Below are 21,808 nucleotides of genomic sequence, written 5' to 3'. Positions count from 1 at the left end.
ATAAAATGTTACATTATTGAAATAAAAGAATGATACAGCGGTAGAGCGACCTGAACTGAACTGTGCTCCCATACATGCGTGCTTACTAATAAGGTGCTTACATCTTTAAGGTCCTCTTAAAGGGTATATGACATTTATACACAATGCATATCAAACATTAAGTGACCATTACAATATCGCAATAATTAACCCCGGAAAAAAGCAGCCCAGCCACCAGACTGCTGTTGAGTTTGCGTTAAGGAGGGACGAGGCTAAATTCAACTTCTTATTTGCAGCTTCTTATTGACTCTTTCCGGTGCACCTTAAAAACTGTGATGCTTCCGTTTTTCAGCTTCTTATTTGCGTTCAACAGTTTTAATCATCTAAGCTTATTATGCAGGCCTGGCACCATCTTGTGGATAGATAACGTCAACTGTCTTTGACTAATGAACAACGATGCGCTCTCTCAGAAATGATAAATATTTAAAAATAGGCACTTTCCTTGTAAATAAACTGCATAGTTGCAATGTAAACAACTACAGTCTCGACTAAAATTGCCTCAGAAGTACATTATGTTGCCTAACAGCAGGAATATTTGTCAAACTGTAGTGTCTCTCTGCTTGTATGTGGGCGGAGTAATACACAAAGGTGAAGAGGCCTTTGTGTGCTGTTACTGGCAAAATATCTCACGACTATTAGCCAATTAGATTCAAGAACCAGACAGAACTGTTGTATGTGTGTGTGTGTGTGTGTGTGTGTGTGTGTGTGTGTGTGTGTGTATATAGATAGATAGATAGATAGATAGATAGATAGATAGATAGATAGATAGATAGATAGATAGATAGATAGATAGATAGATAGATAGATAGATAGATAGATAGATAGATAGATAGATAGATAGATAGATAGATAGATAGATAGATATTCATTCATTTATTTATTGTATTTTATTTTCGGTTTAGTCCCTTTATTAATTCAGGGTCGCCACAGCGGGATGAACCACCAACTTATCCAGCACATGTTTTACGCAGCGGATGCCCTTCCAGTTGCAACCCATCTCTGGGAAACACCCATACACAATCATTCAAACTCCTACATTATGCACAATTAAGCTACCCAATTTACCTGTACTGCATGTCTTTGGACTGTGGGGGAAAACTTAGCACCTGGAGGAAACCGACATGAATGCAGGGAAAACATGCAAACTCCACACATAAACACCAACTGAACCAGCCGAGGATCGAATCAACGACCTTCTTGCTGCTTGCTGTGAGGCGACAGCACTACCTACTGCGCCACTGTCACCCATATATGTATAATAATATATAATAAAATATAACACTAACAATTGATCATTATTTTAATGTTAATGTATAATAAAAAATCTTGTAAAGCATTTATTAATCATAGTTCAAAATTTATAATGCAATATTAACATCCAGAGCTTGTTGAAATAATGCACTGTGAGTTAACATGAACTAACATTATTTAACCTAAATAACATTACCTAATATTAACAATGATTAATAAATACCGCAATAAATGTATCACTAATCGTTTGTTCATGTTAGTAAATACATTAACTAATGGAACATAACTTTAAAGTGTTACCATATAATTTGCCAGAAAGAAGAATCATTTAATTTTTCATATAGAACTCTAAATTAGCCATAGTCTTGAAAAGATCAAATCCAAAACAATGAAAAAAAGATCACATTCCACATGTTGAAAAGTAAAAAGCATAAATTAGAATCTGCTTGTTTTTCCGTGCAAACTTTTTTCCATTTTAGAACATTTGTCCACTGCTCCGTTATCTCAGTTTTGCTTCGTATATCTGCCCATGCTTTGAAAAATATTATTGTGAACTATCTGTGCCAAAACAAAAACATTAAAACATTAAAGCGGGTCAATGCATGAAGTGCAGTACAGTAGAAAAGGTTAGACTACTTTAACTTTTTTTTCTCACAACATGTGTTAAACAATCTTCTGGGAATTCCCTAAACATGCATTTCCCCTAGTTGGAAAAACAAACTAACATCATAAAAAATACACACCTTGGATTGACACATTTAGGGTGTGTGCAACTTTTGTATAAAAAGTAATAAATAGAGTTAAGTTTAGATGCCAAAATACATTAACAAGTTGTATCGCTGAAATTTCAAAATTATACTCCTTATGCTAAGAAAGTAACATGTATACTGAATGTTTAAAGCTTAAATGTGCGTCATACTGACACATTTTTATATCTCTATTCTGTAAATCTTGTAGATTATAAGAAATGCAATGTAAAAGAGACAGGAGATTGAGTGTTAGAAATATCTAGCATTACATACACAAACATACACTCACTGGCCACTTTATTAGATACACCTTACTAGTACCGGATTGGATTGGTTAGATTCAACAAGGTACTGGAAATATTCCTCAGAAATTTTGGTCCTTGTTGACATCATAGCATCATGCAGTTGCTGCAGATTTGTCACCTGCACTTCCATGATCTATTGGATTGAAATCTGGTGACTGTGTAGGCCATGTAAGTACAAAGAACTCATTGTCATGTTCAAGAAACCAGTCTAAGATGAATTTTGGTAAGTCTGTGTGAATTGTAGCCTCAGTTTCCTGTTCTTAGCTGACAGGAGTGGCAACCCGGCGTGGTCTTGTGCTGTTGTAGCCCATCCGCCTCAAGGTTGGACGTGTTGTGTGTTCAGAGATGTTTTTCTGCAGACCTCGGTTGTAACGAGTGAGTATTTGAGTTACTGTTGCCTTTCTATCAGCTGGTACCAGTCGTTTCATTGTCCTCTGACCTCTGGCATCAAGGCGTTTGCGCCCACAGTACTGTTGCTTACTGCATATTTTCTTTTTTTTTTCTGACCATTCTCTGTAAACCTTAGAGATTGTTGTGCGTGAAAAACCCAGTAAATCAGCAGTTTCTGAAATACTCAGATCAGCCCGTCTGGCACCAACAATCATTTCAAGTTCAAAGTCACCTAAATAACCTTTCTTCCTCATTCTGATGCTCAGTTTAACCTGCAGCATTTCATCTTGATCATGTCTACATACCTAAATGCATTGAATTGCTGCCATGTGATTGGCTGATTAGAAACTTGTTTTAAAGAGCAGTTGGACAAGTGTACCTAATGAAGTGACCTGTGAGTGTACAAAGAGTTAGAGGGCCAGAGCAATTACTTAATTACATTTTTTTAAAACTTTTATAGTATTCAATAAAATTTTTTTTGTGAAACATGCAATAATGCAAATTAAAACTTCTAAAGATAATTTTGACTGTTTACTTGGTCGTTTAATTAGAGCAACAACAACAAAAAACTACTCATTCTGTGTTTATGTCTGCTAAATAAAATATCTATCAATGTTATTGTCTCTTAGTCTGATTATGCCAATCTTACAGTATGTACACTAAACCGGGGATTCTCAACCGGTGGGCCTCAGCGATCCTGTAAGTGGGATAGTTAACTAGATAATTATATCTATAAGATAATTAGATAATTAACTCAATAAAATTAACACAATATTATACTATAATTTTTGGATTTGATTTTTAATATGCTCTTTTAAAATGATCAAAGTAGTGCACTTTCTCCTGTTCTGTGATTAATTACTACAAACTTGGCACAAAAACAGCCTCATGATCACGTCTGCAACTAGAACACATAAGTCTGTTCATTCACAAACTATGTGTGAAGTGAAAGTCTCTCTTGTGTATTTTTTGTAAACTATTTAATATAATCGAATAGTTGTCCAAATTGATGTCCTTTGAATGATTTATAACAGACGCACGCCCAAACAGGAGGGTCTAGCAAGGCTCAATGGTGTTTCTGCCATAGACTGTAAAGTAAACTTGCATATGAGTTTCAGACACGCTCTGGCGGAGCTGTTCACTGTTCCTGTCGGCGATCTCCCAATAATATCCAGCTGCAAACTCAACTGCGATCAGATCAATTCGTTTCAACAGATTTAGGGTGTTTTACTTTATTTTCCTTTTGTTTGTATATTTTTAAATAGTAAATATTTATTATTAAATATTCAGTCAGTCTAGTTTAAAGCAGAGGCTGGTCTCTTTTGCAATCTCCCTGCAATCTCCCAATATAAATACAGTAAATACAGTTGAAGTCAGAATTATTAGCCCTCTGAATTATTAGACCCCTTGTTTATTTTTCCCCCACAATTTCTATTTAACAGAGAGATTTTTTCAACACACTTCTAAACATAATAGTTTTAATATCAACTCTAATAACTGATTTATTTTATCTTAGACATGATGACAGTAAATAATATTTGACTAGATATTTTTCAAGACACTTCTGTACAGCTTACAGTGACATTTAAAGGCTTAACTAGGTTAATTAAGTTAACTAGGCAAGTTAGGGTAAAACAATGGTTTGTTCTGTAGACATAGATATTAGAGTTCATGTAGATATATCGGAATAAAATTAGCTTAAAGGGCACATAGTTTGCCCCTGTTTTATGATTTAACATTAATATTATGATTCTTCTGAGTGTGTAAGTTTAGGTTCAGTTCAAAACATAATTCAGATTTTTTTATTATGTGTTAAAGTGTTATTTTGGGGGTGTGTACACAGCTCGCTGTTTTAGGGGCAGTGCATGACCCGCTTAGAGCCACGACACGGCACACCAGACACGCACATTAGCATGTTATTTAAAATGAAACTATTCAGATGGCACTCTGTGGCACGGCAGAAATATAAAGTGTCCCAAATCGTGGCTGGGCGCCACGGACAGCCGCCAACTTGAAGCGCTGTTGTGTGTACCCTGATAGAAACGTATGTTTAGAATTTTAAAATGCATGGCGCTGTGTGGCGCTGTGTGGTGCTGTGTGGCGCTGCGTAGCAACGCAGCGTCGCTGATCGGTGCTTCAGGTGTGCAACCTGCAGGCAGGTTCGTTATTTTATTTCCTATGGAGCGACACTCACGTGAGCCAACGCGTTCACACTTTTCAGCTGCATCTAGTTAAGATCACACTCACAGGGAGCTTCTGTGACCTTGAGAAATGCAAACGGCTGAAGTTTAAGGTAGACGCAATGAAAAGTAAACTAGTTTGCAAATCTACCAACAAACAAATTAAGTTAAATCTATAATTCCGATTACATTGATCATGTGGTGAATGTTGATCTTGTGTTGAGCCCAATGAGCCTTGCATCTAAAAATAGAGCAAGGGTGCTCCTTTAGTGACATCGCTTTGACTCACACGCTGAAAATGGCAGATGTGAAACAACAAACTGAGGATATGGTGACGTGTGCCTGTCAATCAATACTGGTGGGCGAGGGGACCGCACTCCTACGTCAAGTTGTGGTCGATCTAAAAAACGCTCCAATTGGTCCACCGTTTTTATGTTATTGAATTGGAAAAAAAAGGACTGTGTGTGTTTGTATCACCCCAATATGATGGTCTATACACTATACTTACACACATGTCTGTCCGAACAGCTTGAAAAGTAGATTTTTCACCATCATTTCGTCCTTAAAATGGTGTTAAAAAATTAAAAATTGCTTTTTTTCCAGATGAAAGAAAATAAATAAGACTTTCTCCAGAAGAAAAAAATATTATCAGACATACTGTAAAAATACACCCTCTCTGTTAAACATCATTTGGGAAATATTTAAAAAAGAAGAAAAATTCAAAGGGGGGCTAATAATTCTGACTTTAAGAACCCTTGCACTAATCAGTCTACTTTCAGATTGTAAGATAAAAACATCATGCTAATGAAACTTTTTTAATGGTGCTCTAAATTAATTTTGCACTTGCAAACATTTCTAACAACATGATACAGTGAGCCTAACTATATTAACAATATTCATTTTAGAAACAGGTCAAACTCTCAGCTAATCAATAATATATGCCATTTCTAGTATTATATATATTTCTCAATAACATTTTTATTAAGACTAAGCCTACAGGAATGTCGTCATTTCATAAGGGTAGTTTTAAAAGAATCAATATTACTCTAAAACCACATAAATTTTCGGACAACAGTTAGCAATTCTGTAGGCTGCAAACTGAATCTAAAAGATTGTGGTGTTCTCAAAGACATCAGCAATGTAATATAATAGACATATTTGATAAGATGACTAATAAATCATCGAGTCTGCATTCATGAAGTAACTCTGTGCAAATTAGTTTAGGCTGTGACAATTACAACATAATAAGGTATTTGAACTGAGTCTGTAAGAAAAACAAGATAAAATGGGACCCAATTTATTTTTACATGTCAGATGACTCATAAATAAACTGAATAAATCATAAAGTAGTTTAGATGTGCTTTATTCTAAAGGTTTAATGGAAAAGTTTTACATTCTCACTACATGTTTTCACACAGATCCACAAACATGTAGGGAATGTTTGCATTTTGAGGCATTCACTTTATTAATATTTCATGTTACTGGAAAACATTGTGCAATTCTGAGTGTGCTTCACACAGGTAAGTGGTAAGTGAACAAACTACCTGTAGGACACATTCTCTCCTCTACATATGCACAGAAGAAAAAAAAAGTAAACTAATTTCCAATTGTCATAGCATGTATACATTACTTTTATCTGATGGTTTGAAGTGCTTCTTTTATCTTGACTCGTACATCACTTTGGATAAAAGCATCTGCTGAATTAATAAATGCAAATGTAGATGTAAGCAGTTATAGTCACTAATAATCTAGCTTTAAAGCCCTTGCACTCTGGAGATGTCAAAGGGGGTTTTCACACCACTGCAACCAAACCCCCAAAGAAGAACTCAACAGTTTTTAAAGAGCTCATATTATGGATTTTGAAAATGACCTTCCATGTAGTGTGTAACACAGCAGGGAGGTGATCTCCTCCCCAGTTCTTGGAGTTTTTGCTCAATAAAATAGTCAGTCGTCTGTATTTTCAAGTAGATTGTCTGTATTTACACTGTCCACTGGCAGCCAAAATCCACGCCTTGCACTATGAGGCATGTATGCACTCTGACTACTTTTATATTGTTAATTAGCTGCTGGGCATTTCACTCTGTCTCGCACTGAAGGCTGTAAGTGTCGACCAATCGCAGCAGGCTGTCATCGGTCCAATCAGCGAAGATTTGCTTCGCGCTAAGGAATGGTTTGGGAACAAATGAATCACTGAACGATTCACCTGGCAGTTGCTGGGATAATTAGGTAAAATAAATGCATATTATAAGACCATGAAAGTGTTTTTGACCTTGAATGCACATTAGACTGTAGTTGGAGACCCTTACAATCAAAATATGCCCCTATTTCATGTATACTAGGGGGTCTTTAAAGAATAGTTTTCTTTGTGTGAGGAACCTTCAAAATAATCAGAAAACACTTTTACTGAAAAGAACATTTTGTTGGTGCCGATAGCCTAGTGGCCACTCAAACATAGTTGAAGTCAGAATTATTGCCCTCCTGAATTATAGGGTCCCTCTATATTTTTTCCCCAATTTCTGTTTAAAGGAAATAAGTTTTGTTCAACACATTTCTAAACATAATAGATTTAACAACCTATTTCTAATAACTGTATGACAGTACGTAATATTTTCAGCTTAAAGTGCAATAATTAGGTTAATAATGCAAGTTAGTTTAATTAGGCAAGTCATTGTATAACAATGGTTGGATTTCTAGATAATCAAAAAATATTGCATAAAAGAGCTAATAATATTGATCTATAGGAAATACTGTGAAAAATTCCTTGCTCTGTTAAACATCATTGGGATTTTTTTTTAAAGAAAGAAAAAAAATCAAAGAAGAATAATAAAAACAATTTTGACTTTAACTTTATAGTTCTTTCTCTATACTATTGTTTCCCTTTTTCTCTCCTTCACTTCCTCTACATACTGTCCTAATATAATTAATGCAAAAATGCCGTTTTATTATGTTAATAATATATAAAAATAATGGAATGGAAGAAAATGTTTATCACCTCTAAATAAACACTGGCACAGAAACTCTTGTTTTGTCAGCCTGGTAAACTGCAATTAACTGGATGCAAAATATTGATTTGAGTTCAAATATTTGAGTCCGTGTCCTGAATATTTTAGTTCAAACCCTTATCATTTATCTTTCTAGGTATACTAGACTTCCAGATAGGTGTGTTGGAGGAAGTTGGAGCTAAACTACGCAGGACACCAGGCCCTCCAGGACCGAGTTTGGACACCCCTAGTCTAGACATTAAGCTAAACATTATCTTATATATTTTATATATATAAAAAAGATTAATTAAATGGTGAATAACAGAACAGAAAAAAATATGTGCATTTATAACATTTAATAGCGCATGCTTATTTATTAACACATAAATATAAAGGTACGCAGTGCAATATTCGCAAACCTCTTTTGACTGCAGTGTCAAAACACACTTGTAGCCAATCAGCAGTAAGGGGCAAGTCTATTATAGTTTTTCCCAATTGTTTACACACATTTTCTGAAAGCATGTCTCATATTGTCAGAACTCTACACACAAATCAAAAAAACATAAACACATTGGCCAAAACTTTAATTCTCTTGCAAGATGAAACTTTACACTCAAAACAATGTGATTTCTTCTCAAAATGGTATTTTGTTTTCAACTAACACACAAACCGTCACATGAATAGACATTTATAAGAACCAGTTGAACACTGATGTGCTTAATGTAAAACACTGTCTATGACTACTTCTCCATTTATAAATTAAAATATTTCAGAATATTGTTTTTATGCAAAACACACAAATACACTGTACCAAATATATTTTACTGTATTTTTCCCCACAAAAACAGTGTACACAGTGCTCATCCCAACCAACACAAAATTGCACATGACATGGTCTTCATATACCATCAACAGAAGTATTTAAAGAATACAGTTACAGTGAAAAAAAAAAAATAAAAGAGTGGATTTCCATGTCCAGGAAGAAAATATCTCTGATTTCCAAATTGCAATTATGTCTGACAGGTGTTTATTTGTGTGATGAGTTAGTATGCAAAAAAGGGCAACTGACTTTACAATTTTGAATGAGAGTGTGGACAAATTATGCCAAATGCAGAGAATTGAGAGAAGTCTTTTTTAAAAAGTGTGTGTGCAATTTGAGTGTAAAGCAGGAATTGTGCATCAGTTACAAGTAGAAGTACAAGTAATTATGTGTAAACAACTAAGAAAAACTGTAACTACTTGAGATTTTAAAAAGGGGCAAAAACTAACAAACACATTTAAAGGGAAGGTTAACCCAAAAATAAAAATTTACACTGTTTATTCAAAATTCCTCAAATTGCTCCTATTTTGTATGAGTTCCTGCATTCTGTTGAACGCGCACACACACACACACACACACACACACACACACATATATATGTTGAAGAAAGCTAAAACATGTAACCACTGAATTCCAATACCGATTTTCAGCTTTCTTCAAAATATCTTCTTTTGTATTCAACAAAAGCGAGTAAGTTAAAGTGCTTTGGAAGTGAAGAGTGAGTAAACGATGACAAATTTTTCAGTTTTGAGTGAACTATCCCTATATCATTTCTATTAGAGCTGTTCGATTAATTGAAGGGGTTTTTTATGTGCATTTTGTGAGTAAAGCTGGTTCTTTATCTCTAGCTCCTGCTTTCAGAATGAACAGCATTTACAACACAGATCTATAATTCATAAAAAAACTAGGCAAAAAAAGCTGACAATATAATCTGCAATCAGTGTTGTGAAGTAACTAGTTATGTAAAAATGTAAAAATCTGGATATGTTGAATAATATTAATCTGTTGCTTTGCCTGTTTTGAATTGCACAATGCCTTCTGCTAAGGCGATGCTATTCTGATGGTTTTGTGTGTGTTTGATGGCTGTAGTGTATGTGTGTATGGCTGTTTTCCAGAATGGGGTTGCAGCTGGAAGAGCATCCGCTGTGTAAAACATATGTTCAATTAGTTGGTGGTTCATTGCGCTATGGTACCCCTGATGAATAAAGGCACTTAGCCGTAGAAAAATGAATGAATGAATGAATGATTTAACAGCTGTTTGTGTTACTTCTATGGCTTTTTGGTGCTACTCCAAACTCACTTCGTAACTTCAGTTGAGTGTCTAATAAATCCTTCTGTTGGATGACCCTGTTGTCTGTGCGTGATTACTAGTCAAACTGAATCAATAAAAGCAGGAATGGCATCCGCTGTGTAAAACATATGCTGGATAAGTTGGTGGTTCATTCCGCTGTCGCAACCCCTGTTTAATAAAGGGACTAAGCTTAATAGAAAATGAATGAATGATTATTTAGTCATTGTGACGTAATATCTGAAAAAAAAAAAACACTCTGCACAGACCTTGAAAAACTTGAACACCCCTCCCTAAAACATTGAAGTGCATTGTGGTGGATGATCATCAGCTGTGCTTTCACACTGGACGCAGAAAGAACTGTGCTGCACTTTGAACCCATTTGTTTTCATTTAAATGGCTTGAGCCTCGATGACAAGAACGCACCTCCAATGAGCGTGCATGTGCACCGGGATCAATGCTCAAAATACTTCAACTTTAGGTGCTGTATTGAATAATATTAATTGTTTGTCTCTCTGAATGTATGCCCTCTCGCCTTTACTACTACGTTTAGATTTACTAGAGCTCCATTGCTGAGCGTAAGGCACTGCAGCGGGTAGTGAAAACTGCCCAACGCATTACAGGGACCACACTGCCAGCCATAGAGGACATGCAGAAGTAACACTGTCTGCGCCGTGAACGCAGTACTCTTAAGGACACCTCTCACCCTGCTCACAAACTGTTTTTACTCCTGCCTTCTGGCAGGCGCTTCAGGCTCCCCCAAAGCTGTCTCCCTCTTGAACTCTGTGTCTCACTGACTCTTTTGCCGCCCAATACACCCCCACTCTCCTCTAACTTATACTCCTTACAATAACTGAACTGTTTAACATTTGCACATTTCAGATTTGCACATATTCATAGCACTACATTGCACTGATTTACTTGTTTGGACTGTACATACCCTCTGCACATGGACATCTGTAATTATGTACACACCCACTGTACATATACATTTGTAATCATGTTTATCTATCTGCACACTTCTGATTATTAATAGCAATCTGTAAATATATTCATTGTAATTCTCTGTTCATAGCTAAAACAACATGTATCTGTAAAAATCACCATAGGTTTTCTAGAATTGCACTTTATAACTTATACCTGTATCCTGCACTTGCTGCTATTGCACTGCTGGTTAGACCTAAACTGCATTTTGTTGCATTGTACTTGTACATGTGTAATGACAATAAAGTTGAATCTAATATAATCTAAACAAGATGTGCATGACAACATTGCATCTTTTGCTAAATTGTTTTTGATTTTAATTTGATTTCGACTTAAAACTCAGCACTATCTCTATTCTAAAATATATGTCAAACATTATCACAGTTTCGCCCTCATTCAACCAATAAAACTAAAGCATCACTCTGGAATTTTCACTTTTTCTAGTTTAATCACATTGACAATGGGAACGCTAGCTATGTTTCCATCCAAAGGATGCAAATTAAATGTATGAACAAACTGGAATATGGCATATAAGGCATACGAACAAAGCAATTTTTCCATCTTTAATCAAGTAGCAAAAGAGAACAAGATTGTCACTTTCTGATTATCTGGCACTAAATATCCACAGTAAAAACAGAATTTGCTGCGGTAAGAGAAACTTCGAGAATCTTTTCTTTTTTAACACTGTAAATAACTTGCACCTCAGAAGTTTGTCGACGCACAATGAATGCGCAGTGGTGCTTGAAGGCCTGAGACGCAGAGCACAGACACTGTTGACTATTTAGGAGGTCATTAATAATATAATAAAACTAATACTAAAAAGGCTAAGGCATTTTAGAATGACCAAAAAACGTTTTAGATGTTATACAATGTGCTCTGCCTGCTGGTTGGTCCATTCATACACATTTTTATCACCACATGATCTCTTATAACAAAATCACATGACCTTTTTTTAAATCCACATACTGGAATTTGTTTGGTAAAAGTGTTTACATCGTAGTTTATTATTTTTTAAAAATTAGCACATCTTGCCGTTTCCATCAAACGTTTATCAAAAATGGGTGGATGGAAAGGTAGCTACAGTTAGCTAAATGTTTTTGCCATCAAAATAGCAATGCTGTGTAATGGAGTGCAGCAAACATTCAAATACATTTCAAAATATTGAGGACTTATTACTGAGACTTATTGAGACTTCTCTATATAGTCAGGGTTTTTTCTACAAAGAGAATTGCGAGGTGATCCCATCAAATTATGAAAATATAATCCAAAAGGCCATGGACAAAGCACTGGTCATGTATATAGATAAGTTTAACATCAACCTTTTCAAATAAGATAATGTTTTACTTTATAAGATTCGAAAGATAATACAAAATTGGTTTGTTTTTAAGTAGCAAAAGTGTCAATAGTATCTGGATGCAGACTTGGATTTGCAAGCTGGAACTGCATATCTGAGACTTAAAACGTCAGACAAAATGCACTTAATGGAACTAGTGACATCACTGTTAAGGGCAGTGTTAGGGGGTGTGCATTAAAAGTACTGCAACTGCACCTAGTCTGTATCCAGACCTCTCTCAAAAATGTCATAACTGGGACACCACCTCTGCCTCATTTTGAGCCAAGAAAATCCCTAACTGTGCATTCACATGGGGCTTCATTGTCAACGCTCGACCGAGGGTGTGTCACTCTGAAGTTGGGGTTGACGCGATCATTATAGCAGCGTCAGCCAATGAAGTCAGCAATCGGCTACTGTCTGAGCTGGTGTATTTGCATAGAGCAATCTGATTTGCTGACGCGTCCGTTGGCGCTTAAAAAGCTTGAAAAGACGGATCCACAATGCAGTTTAGCAAAGACTGACATCACCCATTCAAAGTGAATGGGAAGGGTTAATGCTGACGCCACTTGTAAATGGGCGTAACAGTGAAGTGACTCCTGTTTCGGCTAAATATACAAAAGCAAATCCAAGCAAAAGACATTGCAACAAAGCAAAACCATTCAACCTTGTGAAGTTTTACAAACTAATTTCGAAAGGAGCATGTAAAATGATTGATTGCGGCTGGTCTCCCATCTGAGACTGTTAGACTGTTTTTGCCCCACTTTTTCTTCGATTTGGAATAATCCCCCCTTCCACGTCATCTCCTTCTTTATCTCCATATACCAGGGGAAGCTCTCGAGACCTACTTGTTCTCAGACCCCCTTATATGCTTAATGACCAGGCGACAGCCCTAATCTCAATTATCTCCGAGCTCAGGGTTCTCTCCCAGGACAGCATGTCAAAACTGCAAATAGTGTCAAGCAATATCTAAGTGCAAATTCTTGAAGTTCAGGAGAATCTTTTTCATTCTTCCCTCTGCACCATAAAATTATTACCTGAGTCTCATCTGAAAATTATACACTCAGCCCCCCACAGATCTTCATCTGTTTGCTCATTCATCAAACTGTCACCTCATCAGATCTGTGGGTATGAATGAACTACACCAACACTAAGGAACATCAATGAATCTTGGAGTAGAGCCAGTATAAGTCTTTCATTCATTGATTTTCCGTATTTATTGATTCCCTTATTTATCAGGGGTCGCCAGATCGGAATGAACCGCCAACTATTCCACCATATATTTTACGTAATGAATGGCCTTCCAGCTGCAACCCAGTACTGGGAAAGCAGAATAACACTGATTATCATTTTAAGAGTTAACACTCAGCTGATGATTGATTAGAAAGATTGTTTGGCATGCTGTTCCGGGAGAGAGTCCAGGGCTCCCTCCCATTTGCAAGGTGAGAGGGGAGTTTGAGCTCAGGTAGATCTCGAGAACTCCCCTGCTGTAGTAGCTAATGAACAGATAGTGATTGCTATTCAGAGATAACTACTTACTAGGAGCTTGTCTATGGTGCCCATTTGGATTAATTAATTAACTTAAGTTGCATGTTTTTTGGATGGTGGGAGGAAATCGGGGAACCCAGGGGAAACCCATGTGAGCACGGGGAGAATGTGTAAACTCCGCACAGAAACATTGGCTGGCTTGGTAAGAACTAGAACCAGTGACGTTCTTACTGTGAGTTAACAGTGCTAACCATTGGGCCACCGTGTCACCCATCTAGGAAAGGAGGAGGAGTAGGGGTGGAAAGAGGGACTCTGCAAAACGAAGATGGCTGTTATATGGAACATGGGGTATTAATAATGGCTTATAAATTGTCTGATTGGTGAATTATACATTGGAAAAAGCTGGACCAGCCGCAAACAATCATAAGCATGTGATCCTCTTAAAATTAATTTCTAATTAAACTTAACATATAATCAAATTAGCATTTAAGATTTGTATGGCTAATTAAAGAGGAAACATTTTGACCTCACTGCATTGTGTTGCTTTCTTTAAACAATATGCATAAAAAGCTGAAAACATTCATATTTAAATCCACTCACTATCTTTGATAAAGTCACATTTTCTCTCATACAGTACAACAAATGAATCGTGTTTGTTGTTGGACTACCGTGATTATTTATTTAGAACCTAAAAGATTATACCATTGATCTAAGACACGACATTAGTGGGAATACAGTATTTATAATTTATGCCTGTTTCTAAGCACTTTATGAGCCTCAGAACTGTTTTATTACCCAATATACTTTTTGTATTGATGCAATTAATTTTTCATAAAGGCAGTTAATACAAGAAAGTCTCATAACAACAAAAAGACCTAAAATCAAGTCATGGTGTTGTCTGATTGTTCCATAGTCTTTATACATTTACAGGCCTCTATTTACTGTATTTTCCACAAATGCTTAATCATAAAAATCTGGCATTATAAAAAGAGATTTAGACTTCATAGGAATAAACAAATAAAACCAGTCAGGCACAGGAAGATTTTCATTGACTTTTGAGACATTAGTGTTTGCTTTCTGTTTAGGATAAAGCAGCTGGAAATTTCTGCCTACACAATTTTGATAATCAGTTATTGATGAAAACATTTGTTTGTAAATGTTTCTATTCCCCAGGTTTGTATCTCCCTAGAGGAGTTTCAGTATCCCTGTCGACTGCTTCAGCACCTGTCTGTAGTCTTTATAGACTAGCCCACATTTATTCCTTTGTGTTTTTTTTTTTGTTTTTTGCTGTCTGTGGGAGAGCTTGTGCATATTTAAATGCAGCCGTGTGGGAGTACGTGGGTGTATGATTGAGAGAGGATTTCAAACTTGTGTTTCACAGAGGAAAGAATCAAACAGGCTACAAATACACACTTGATCAACTAGATCCATGCATGTTTGTGTGGGAATTACTTTACAGAACATCTGTAGAATAAATAGATTCAAACTTACTGCATGTTTCATACAAATCTTTTTTCTTTCTCTCTTTCATTAATGGAAATAAAGTTGAAGTTATGAAATTTGGTTTTCCAAAAGCCTGGGATAGATAGGTTTCAGCAGTTCATCAGTCTTTAAATGAGCCTGACATAAATGCTACAATGATTTCTTCACACCAGTGATCATAAATTGTAATCAGAGATAAGATTTAAAAATGTTAAGGTTTAAAAAAAAATCTGATATTTGATGAGAAGAGTCAATAGTACATAGAAAAAAAAATCAAAGTTTGAATTTATACAGTACATTTATCTGTGTACAAATGTACCAAATGCAGTTTGCAATCCTGCTTTTTCAATTACTATATTGTATATTTTATTTATCTTAAGGCACCACAAATACACTACAAAATATATTTATATATATATATTCTTAGTGGACATCCTGTTGGCTTTGTTGGCCTTTCAAGCAATCACACTTTTCCAATTGCTGTTCCACAAGCATGTTACTGCAGTTCAGGATTGTAAATGTAGTGATTGTGATGTCAGCAATCTATATAAATAATATATCAGTTTCATGAATAATAATATATATGCTACCAAACGTTTTGGTCATTTACCAATTTAGCAGACATTACAAACAATGTCTATGTCAAATATTTATGTTGTAAAAGTGAGTATACAAATGTTTTGAATAAACAATTTTGAGTGTGATGATGACTTACATGATGAAAAATGATTCAGAAGTTGTAAAATGTTTGACAATTTAAAGGTGCAGTAGGTTATTGTCTTCAGAAGCATTTTTTGTTGTGCTGGTTAAAAGTCTCTTTACAGTCTTATAGCAATGATTAAAGTAAATGATCTAAATGTGTTTATTTGTATTTTGTATTTTGGGTAAGGCATAAAACAAAAAAATGTTCATCCAATAAAATAGAGTTGGGCCGACATCTCACATAATTCCGATAAGTAGCCCAATCTGCCTGTCAGCAAATGCAGATTTGAACAACTACGCAGTCATTTGTATGCATTTCCGCCGACCGCCGAGCGTTCATGAGAGCACGCACGTGCAATGTTTTTTGTTTACCATGCAACTCAAAATAATCACTCTGAAATAGCATGTCAGTTTGGCAGTTTTGGCACTAGTTACTTTTAACAAACGAGAGAGGGTTCTTTTGCTGTGCTCGTGTTTAAGGAGGCGTGATCAATAGTCAGTTTTGATCAATAAGCCATATGCATTTAGTTTTGTTCAGACTGTACTTACACACATGCGCCAAAGCATTTGTAATTAGCTTCAATCAATAAGAAATGCCCCTCTGAAGTGAACAATAAGCTAATTGTTCAGAGATCTAAACAATCAAGAATTGAGCAAAAGCAATTAAGAAAAACTGTCAGTAAATATTGTGAAATGTATTCTATGAAACTTTGACAAAAATTATGAAAAATCAGATCATCAAATGATGTTCGCAGATAATTTTTACAATGAACACTGCAATAACAATTGTGACATTCAAGATCAGATAATTAACTGAATCTAAAACACTTTCATTTTTGATGTCAGCGTACTCGTGATAAAACCTTAATTAAAGATAAACATTCATTGTAAAATGATCAATTTACAAGCATATAGAGTTTCTGACATAATCTAATCTATGCATCAATTTATCTCAATTATAATACACTAAATTTATGAGTGTTTTTTTTTAAATGCCTTTTAAGATATTCCACATGAGATATTTTAAGAGTGTTTGTTATAATATATTGTCATGAACCAAACCAATCAGCTGCAAGTTAAATTTACAACATTGAAATCTGTAATTAGATTCATGTAATTAGTAAATGAAAATCAGATGAGTTACAAGATGAAACAGACCTATAGTACAATTCTACAGTACAAAGCTCTGTCAATTACACAAACTCACAAAAGTACTTTTAAGAGTACAGGAAGACTCAAGTACATTTTCTACAGTGCTTCATTGGACTGGATGGAGCTAAAGATCTCTTTTATCACTCTTTACTCACTACAACTGCTAGATTGGTGGAATTCTGCACAGCATAATGGGTAATGCAGTTGGGTAAAACACACAAAATTACGTATATTTTGAATATAGAAATTAATTTTTGGACTGATTCTTTTATCACAGTCTTGGACATGTGAACAATTATTAACAACATTGGTTTTGATGCATTGTTAGATTTTCAGTTATTCTCTCTAATTTACTGTTGGTGGCTGTTTTTGCCAAATTGACTTTCATTTTAACATATGATGGTGCAGAAATACACAGTTTTGTTTTTATTTACTCTATGTAGTTCTGAGAGCTGAGATGAATATTCAGATGTTCTCAAAATCATTTGGATTTTTGTACTTTCATTTCAAATAAACACAGATTTGTCTAAAATTGTGATGAGTAAAATTCAACGTTCCTGCAAGCCAGGATATAGTTTGCAAGTTTGCAGCTATACATAACAAAAGGGAAGTAATTTTGCCCAGAGTGTATCGTGTATTGCCAGAGTGTTTTTTTTTTTTTTTTTTTTAATTTTGAAGTATTTTCTTAAAATATGTGTCAAAATAAGATTTGTCACCAAAAAATTGTTCAGCTGAACATTGTCTAGCTGAAACAGAAAAAGTTATGGCCAAATTAAGATTTCAGAGTGGATGAAAACCTCCTCAACAGTACATAAGGGTAAAAATAAGTTGACACAAAACAAATCTTGAGTTTTTTGTGACAACTTAATTGTTTTATTTTTTAATCCACTTAAATCTGAAAAACTTAACTTAAATCAATCATGTTGTCCATTGATTGTGTAGAACCCAGTATTGTTTTACAGAGTACTTAAAAAACAAATCATAAAAAATATGCAGAACAAAATCATGAATTTGGTTAGTTATAAAACAGTGAGATCTGAATGACATCATTAAACGGCTGTTCCATGACAAACCAACACCATTAGTAAATGACGACTAAAAATGATTATACATGATTTTTCTGCAGATGAAAGTGTTAAACCAAACATGGGTTAATAGAGCTTGAATAATTCCCATATTAGGCATGGCTCATGATGCTTGCATAAATAGATGTATTTTTTCCTCTGTGCTGAGGTAACAGACTATACACCTGTTGAACGGGAAGCCCCTAAAGCCGTTTCTGAATGACATCTGACTTTAGTGCTGCTCACCCAATAATATAACACATTCTTATGACATCAGCAGACCCAAGCTTTATATAACCAAGGTGAACATTTCAGCATGAAAAGGCTTCATTCACATTTCTTTGTCAGAAGCCAATGTGAAATTCAAATCACCACCCACCCATCTCACACGTTCCAATAAAGGGCGAGTATAGATATTACAGAGGTTTATTAACAGGGTAATCTGCATAGTCAAGTCTCAGAGCCACTTTAATCCTATTCACGGGAGGAATATGGCAGTACAATGCAACAGGTTTTCACATGATTATTACCAAAGAAAATTGTAAGTGTAAATCTGATACTCATTCGATGACATGAGCAAAATACTATTTTTTCCAAGTTCAGTATTGCGCTGGATTTCCAAATGCGAGGGATAATTAGATCTACTTATGAATATTCAAATAAAAAAAGCAGCGTTCCATATTTAAACTTTTTCTTCTTCATCTTTTTTGAATTACTCCATAACTTTAAATCATTTTGGATTCAACGTTACGTCATTTCAGTCAGCAGTACGGTAAAATCTGTGGAGGATTCTCACGCGTAACCAAAACATAACAAGGACACACATTTGCTTACCGTTAGCGTATAAAAGACATTTAAACAGAAACTTATATCGTTTTCATAATGTATGACTTGTAGATGTATTTTAAAGAGTTAAAATAGCATTAGTCAGAGTTAAATCCAATATACTCTCAAAGGAAAGCCCTAAAGCAGCGTAGTGTTGCTATGGTTACCACATCAGGCTAAACGGTCTTCTGTTCACGAGCGTTTGTTTGGTGCGTTTGACTGACTTACATTTTAAACTTTTGTCGTTCAGCAAACGTTGCAGGTGAACAACAAAACCCCTCACAATTTGTACAGGTGTGTTACAGTAGCGCTGAACTCACCAGCTTGTCAAGTGCGTCTTTGCCAACAGTGGACACCTTGAGCGCAGGGACCCGTTCACATGTGCATCCCTCCAGAAGATAAATCCCTGATGGTCGAGCACTTTGGTCGGTGTCGAAGTAAAACAAAACATTCTGATAAAGTGCAAAAAACTTCTCGTGCCATTTGCTGTTTTCCGTGGTCTTCTTGCTGAGATAGCCTCGCTTGGTGCCCTCTTTACGCGCGATAACGGAGAGAAACAAAGCGTGTCCCTCATTGTACCGAACACTCTTCTGCATTTTCCGTCTTGGTTTAATGTATGTTCACTTGTTTGTCACCATATCCCATGCGATTTTAACTTTCCACCTAGGCTGCTTGGAGAAATGCGCAGGAGAAAGTTGCCGAGGTGAAGCGCACCGCTCATACGCGACTCATCCAAACGAGTTCGGTGCCCAATCCATTCTGAGCGGAAAAAAAGTTTTAACCCCGATATATAACGCTGTCAGTCAAAGCGTACTGCAAAATAAGCAGTAGTAGTGGACAGACGGTGAGACAGAATCACTGTTGAGATCAGATGTAATCGGCTTTGGCATCCTCTTAAAGAGACAGCGCCTCTCTCTCTTTCTCTCTCGCATGGAGATTCACTTTCCCTTGTAGCTGAGCGCAGCTTTTAATGAGTGGGCAGGTCGACAGCGCTGGAGGAAAGTCTAATAAGGGGCGGGACTATGATAAGATCTTAATGAGGGGGCGGAGCGACGAGCTGACAGGTCCAATTTACATTAGCAAGCCAGGTTAAAGCCATGTAAATGACTTCAATTCACAAAGGGAAACCAAATTCAAACTGTCAAATTTGTCATCACAACCTCTGTTGTTGCAAAAGTTACAGTAACGTAGCACTGTTAATACATCTTTGTAATTTCATATTACTTAACACAAAACAGATGCGATAGGTATGCATTTTTTCATTTAAAAAATAGTTTGTTTTAGGCTATTCATTAAATGAGACTAGTTGAACATTTTCAGATTCTCTAAATTTGGAGAATTTCTAGATTTATTAAGTATTTCGATATAATCTTAATACTGTTTTATTTTATAAAGGACTAATAAAAATGTAACAAATAGAAATAAAAAACATTTAGATCAATTTCATAATCATTTCTTTGGATCCCACTTTATATTAAGTGTTCTTAACTACTATGTACTTACATCATATAAATACAATATTACTTAATTTATTCATAATGTACAGCAGAGTGCTTTCTGTGCTATTGAGTTGGGAAATGGGTGGGATTAGGGGCTGATTTGGTGGTATGGGTTTAAGGGCCCTTTTTTAATAAGGGTGTTATGGACCCTTTTCACAAGACTGTTATGAGGCATTTAACAGTTATCAGCATGTTAAATGCTTTAATGTTTTGATAAAAAAAACATATGAACATATTGATGTATTTATGAATGTATTCTACCATCTTTGCTTCAAATTACAAAAAGTGAATTACTGCTTGTGCAAGGCATTTCTAATGCAGCATCTATGGGGCTGACAATAAATTTGACGATATTCTCTCTGGCTGCTGTCATCAGTCTCTCACTTTTTTCCTCTTTTTCTGGAAGTCTTGATAACACCTGTTGTACTTCCCCATTCACTGCACAGTGAATTTCCTCAACTATGACGACTTCTGCTGCTGAAAAATGCAGAAATGTGAAAAGCGTCTATTATAAATGTAATAACATAAACTAATTACAAATGTATTAACATGCAGGTATTTAATCAATGATAAGTGCAAAGTAAAAACCTGTATTTACACAATAGGTACATTGTAACAAATTATTAATTTCAATGCAAGTGCATATAAGTTGAGGCCACTTAATATAAAGTGGGGCCTTTGTTTGCATTATGTATTAGCAAGGACTAAAGCTGTGTCTCATTTCAGATGCTGCATCCTCTGAAGCATGCATTTGAAGTGCGCTGCGTCATCATGGCGGGACGAAGGCTGTCTCATTTCACAATAATTCGAAGGTTCTTTCAAATGCAGCCTCCAAATGCGCCCTTCATTTCCCAGGTAATGAAAGACACAACTGTGGATCCTTCAAGGCCTCAAAAGTCCTAAGATTCATTGCGCGCTGATAACGGCAGGATGCTTTTAAAGAAAACTCCGGTATGAGTTCGGTTTATTTTACTTGGATAGCTAAACACGTTGAAAAAACAATAAGAGTATGACATGTCTTACTAAAGAGGGATTTAAAAGACAGTTTACATGTGTTTATATGTGTACATGTATGGATCAAAGGAAATATATTTCCAGCTTCTGTATACCTTGTTTTGCCTTCAGATCGTTTAAAATAAGTTTTAAAAATCACTTTTAAAAAAGTCATTACAAATTTTTTCAGCGCTTATTAACAGCAGCTGTTACGGTTGCCTGGTGACTAGATCTGTCCTCTTCAGGCGAACGTCTCATTTCAAAATGCTCGGTTTAGCCTGTGAGG

The 21,808-nt window shown here is 35.6% G+C and overlaps 1 protein-coding gene across 5 annotated transcripts in view; it reads right to left on the bottom strand.

Moving 5' to 3' along the window:
• Positions 1 to 20,010, bottom strand: part of rasgrf2b (Ras protein-specific guanine nucleotide-releasing factor 2b) — a 140,739-nt gene extending 120,729 nt beyond the window's left edge. For 4 of the 5 annotated variants that reach the window (XR_012405901.1, XM_009301771.5, XM_068221184.2 and 1 more), the window contains exon 1: positions 19,351 to 19,973. Coding sequence is in view for 4 of the 5 variants with exons in the window: in XM_009301771.5 (XP_009300046.1) it covers positions 19,351 to 19,626 (276 nt within the window). In the remaining variant the exon portion in view is untranslated. Of the gene's footprint in view, positions 1 to 19,350 lie in introns of all 5 variants that reach the window. The other variant, NM_001128233.1, reaches the window with a different exon arrangement.
• Positions 20,011 to 21,808: the final 1,798 nt, after the last annotated feature.

This window comes from Danio rerio, chromosome 5 (genome assembly GCF_049306965.1).
Source record: "Danio rerio strain Tuebingen ecotype United States chromosome 5, GRCz12tu, whole genome shotgun sequence".
NCBI lineage: Eukaryota > Metazoa > Chordata > Actinopteri > Cypriniformes > Danionidae > Danio > Danio rerio.
Note: the sequence above shows the minus strand (reverse complement) of the source record. Positions and strands in the feature narration are given on the sequence as shown.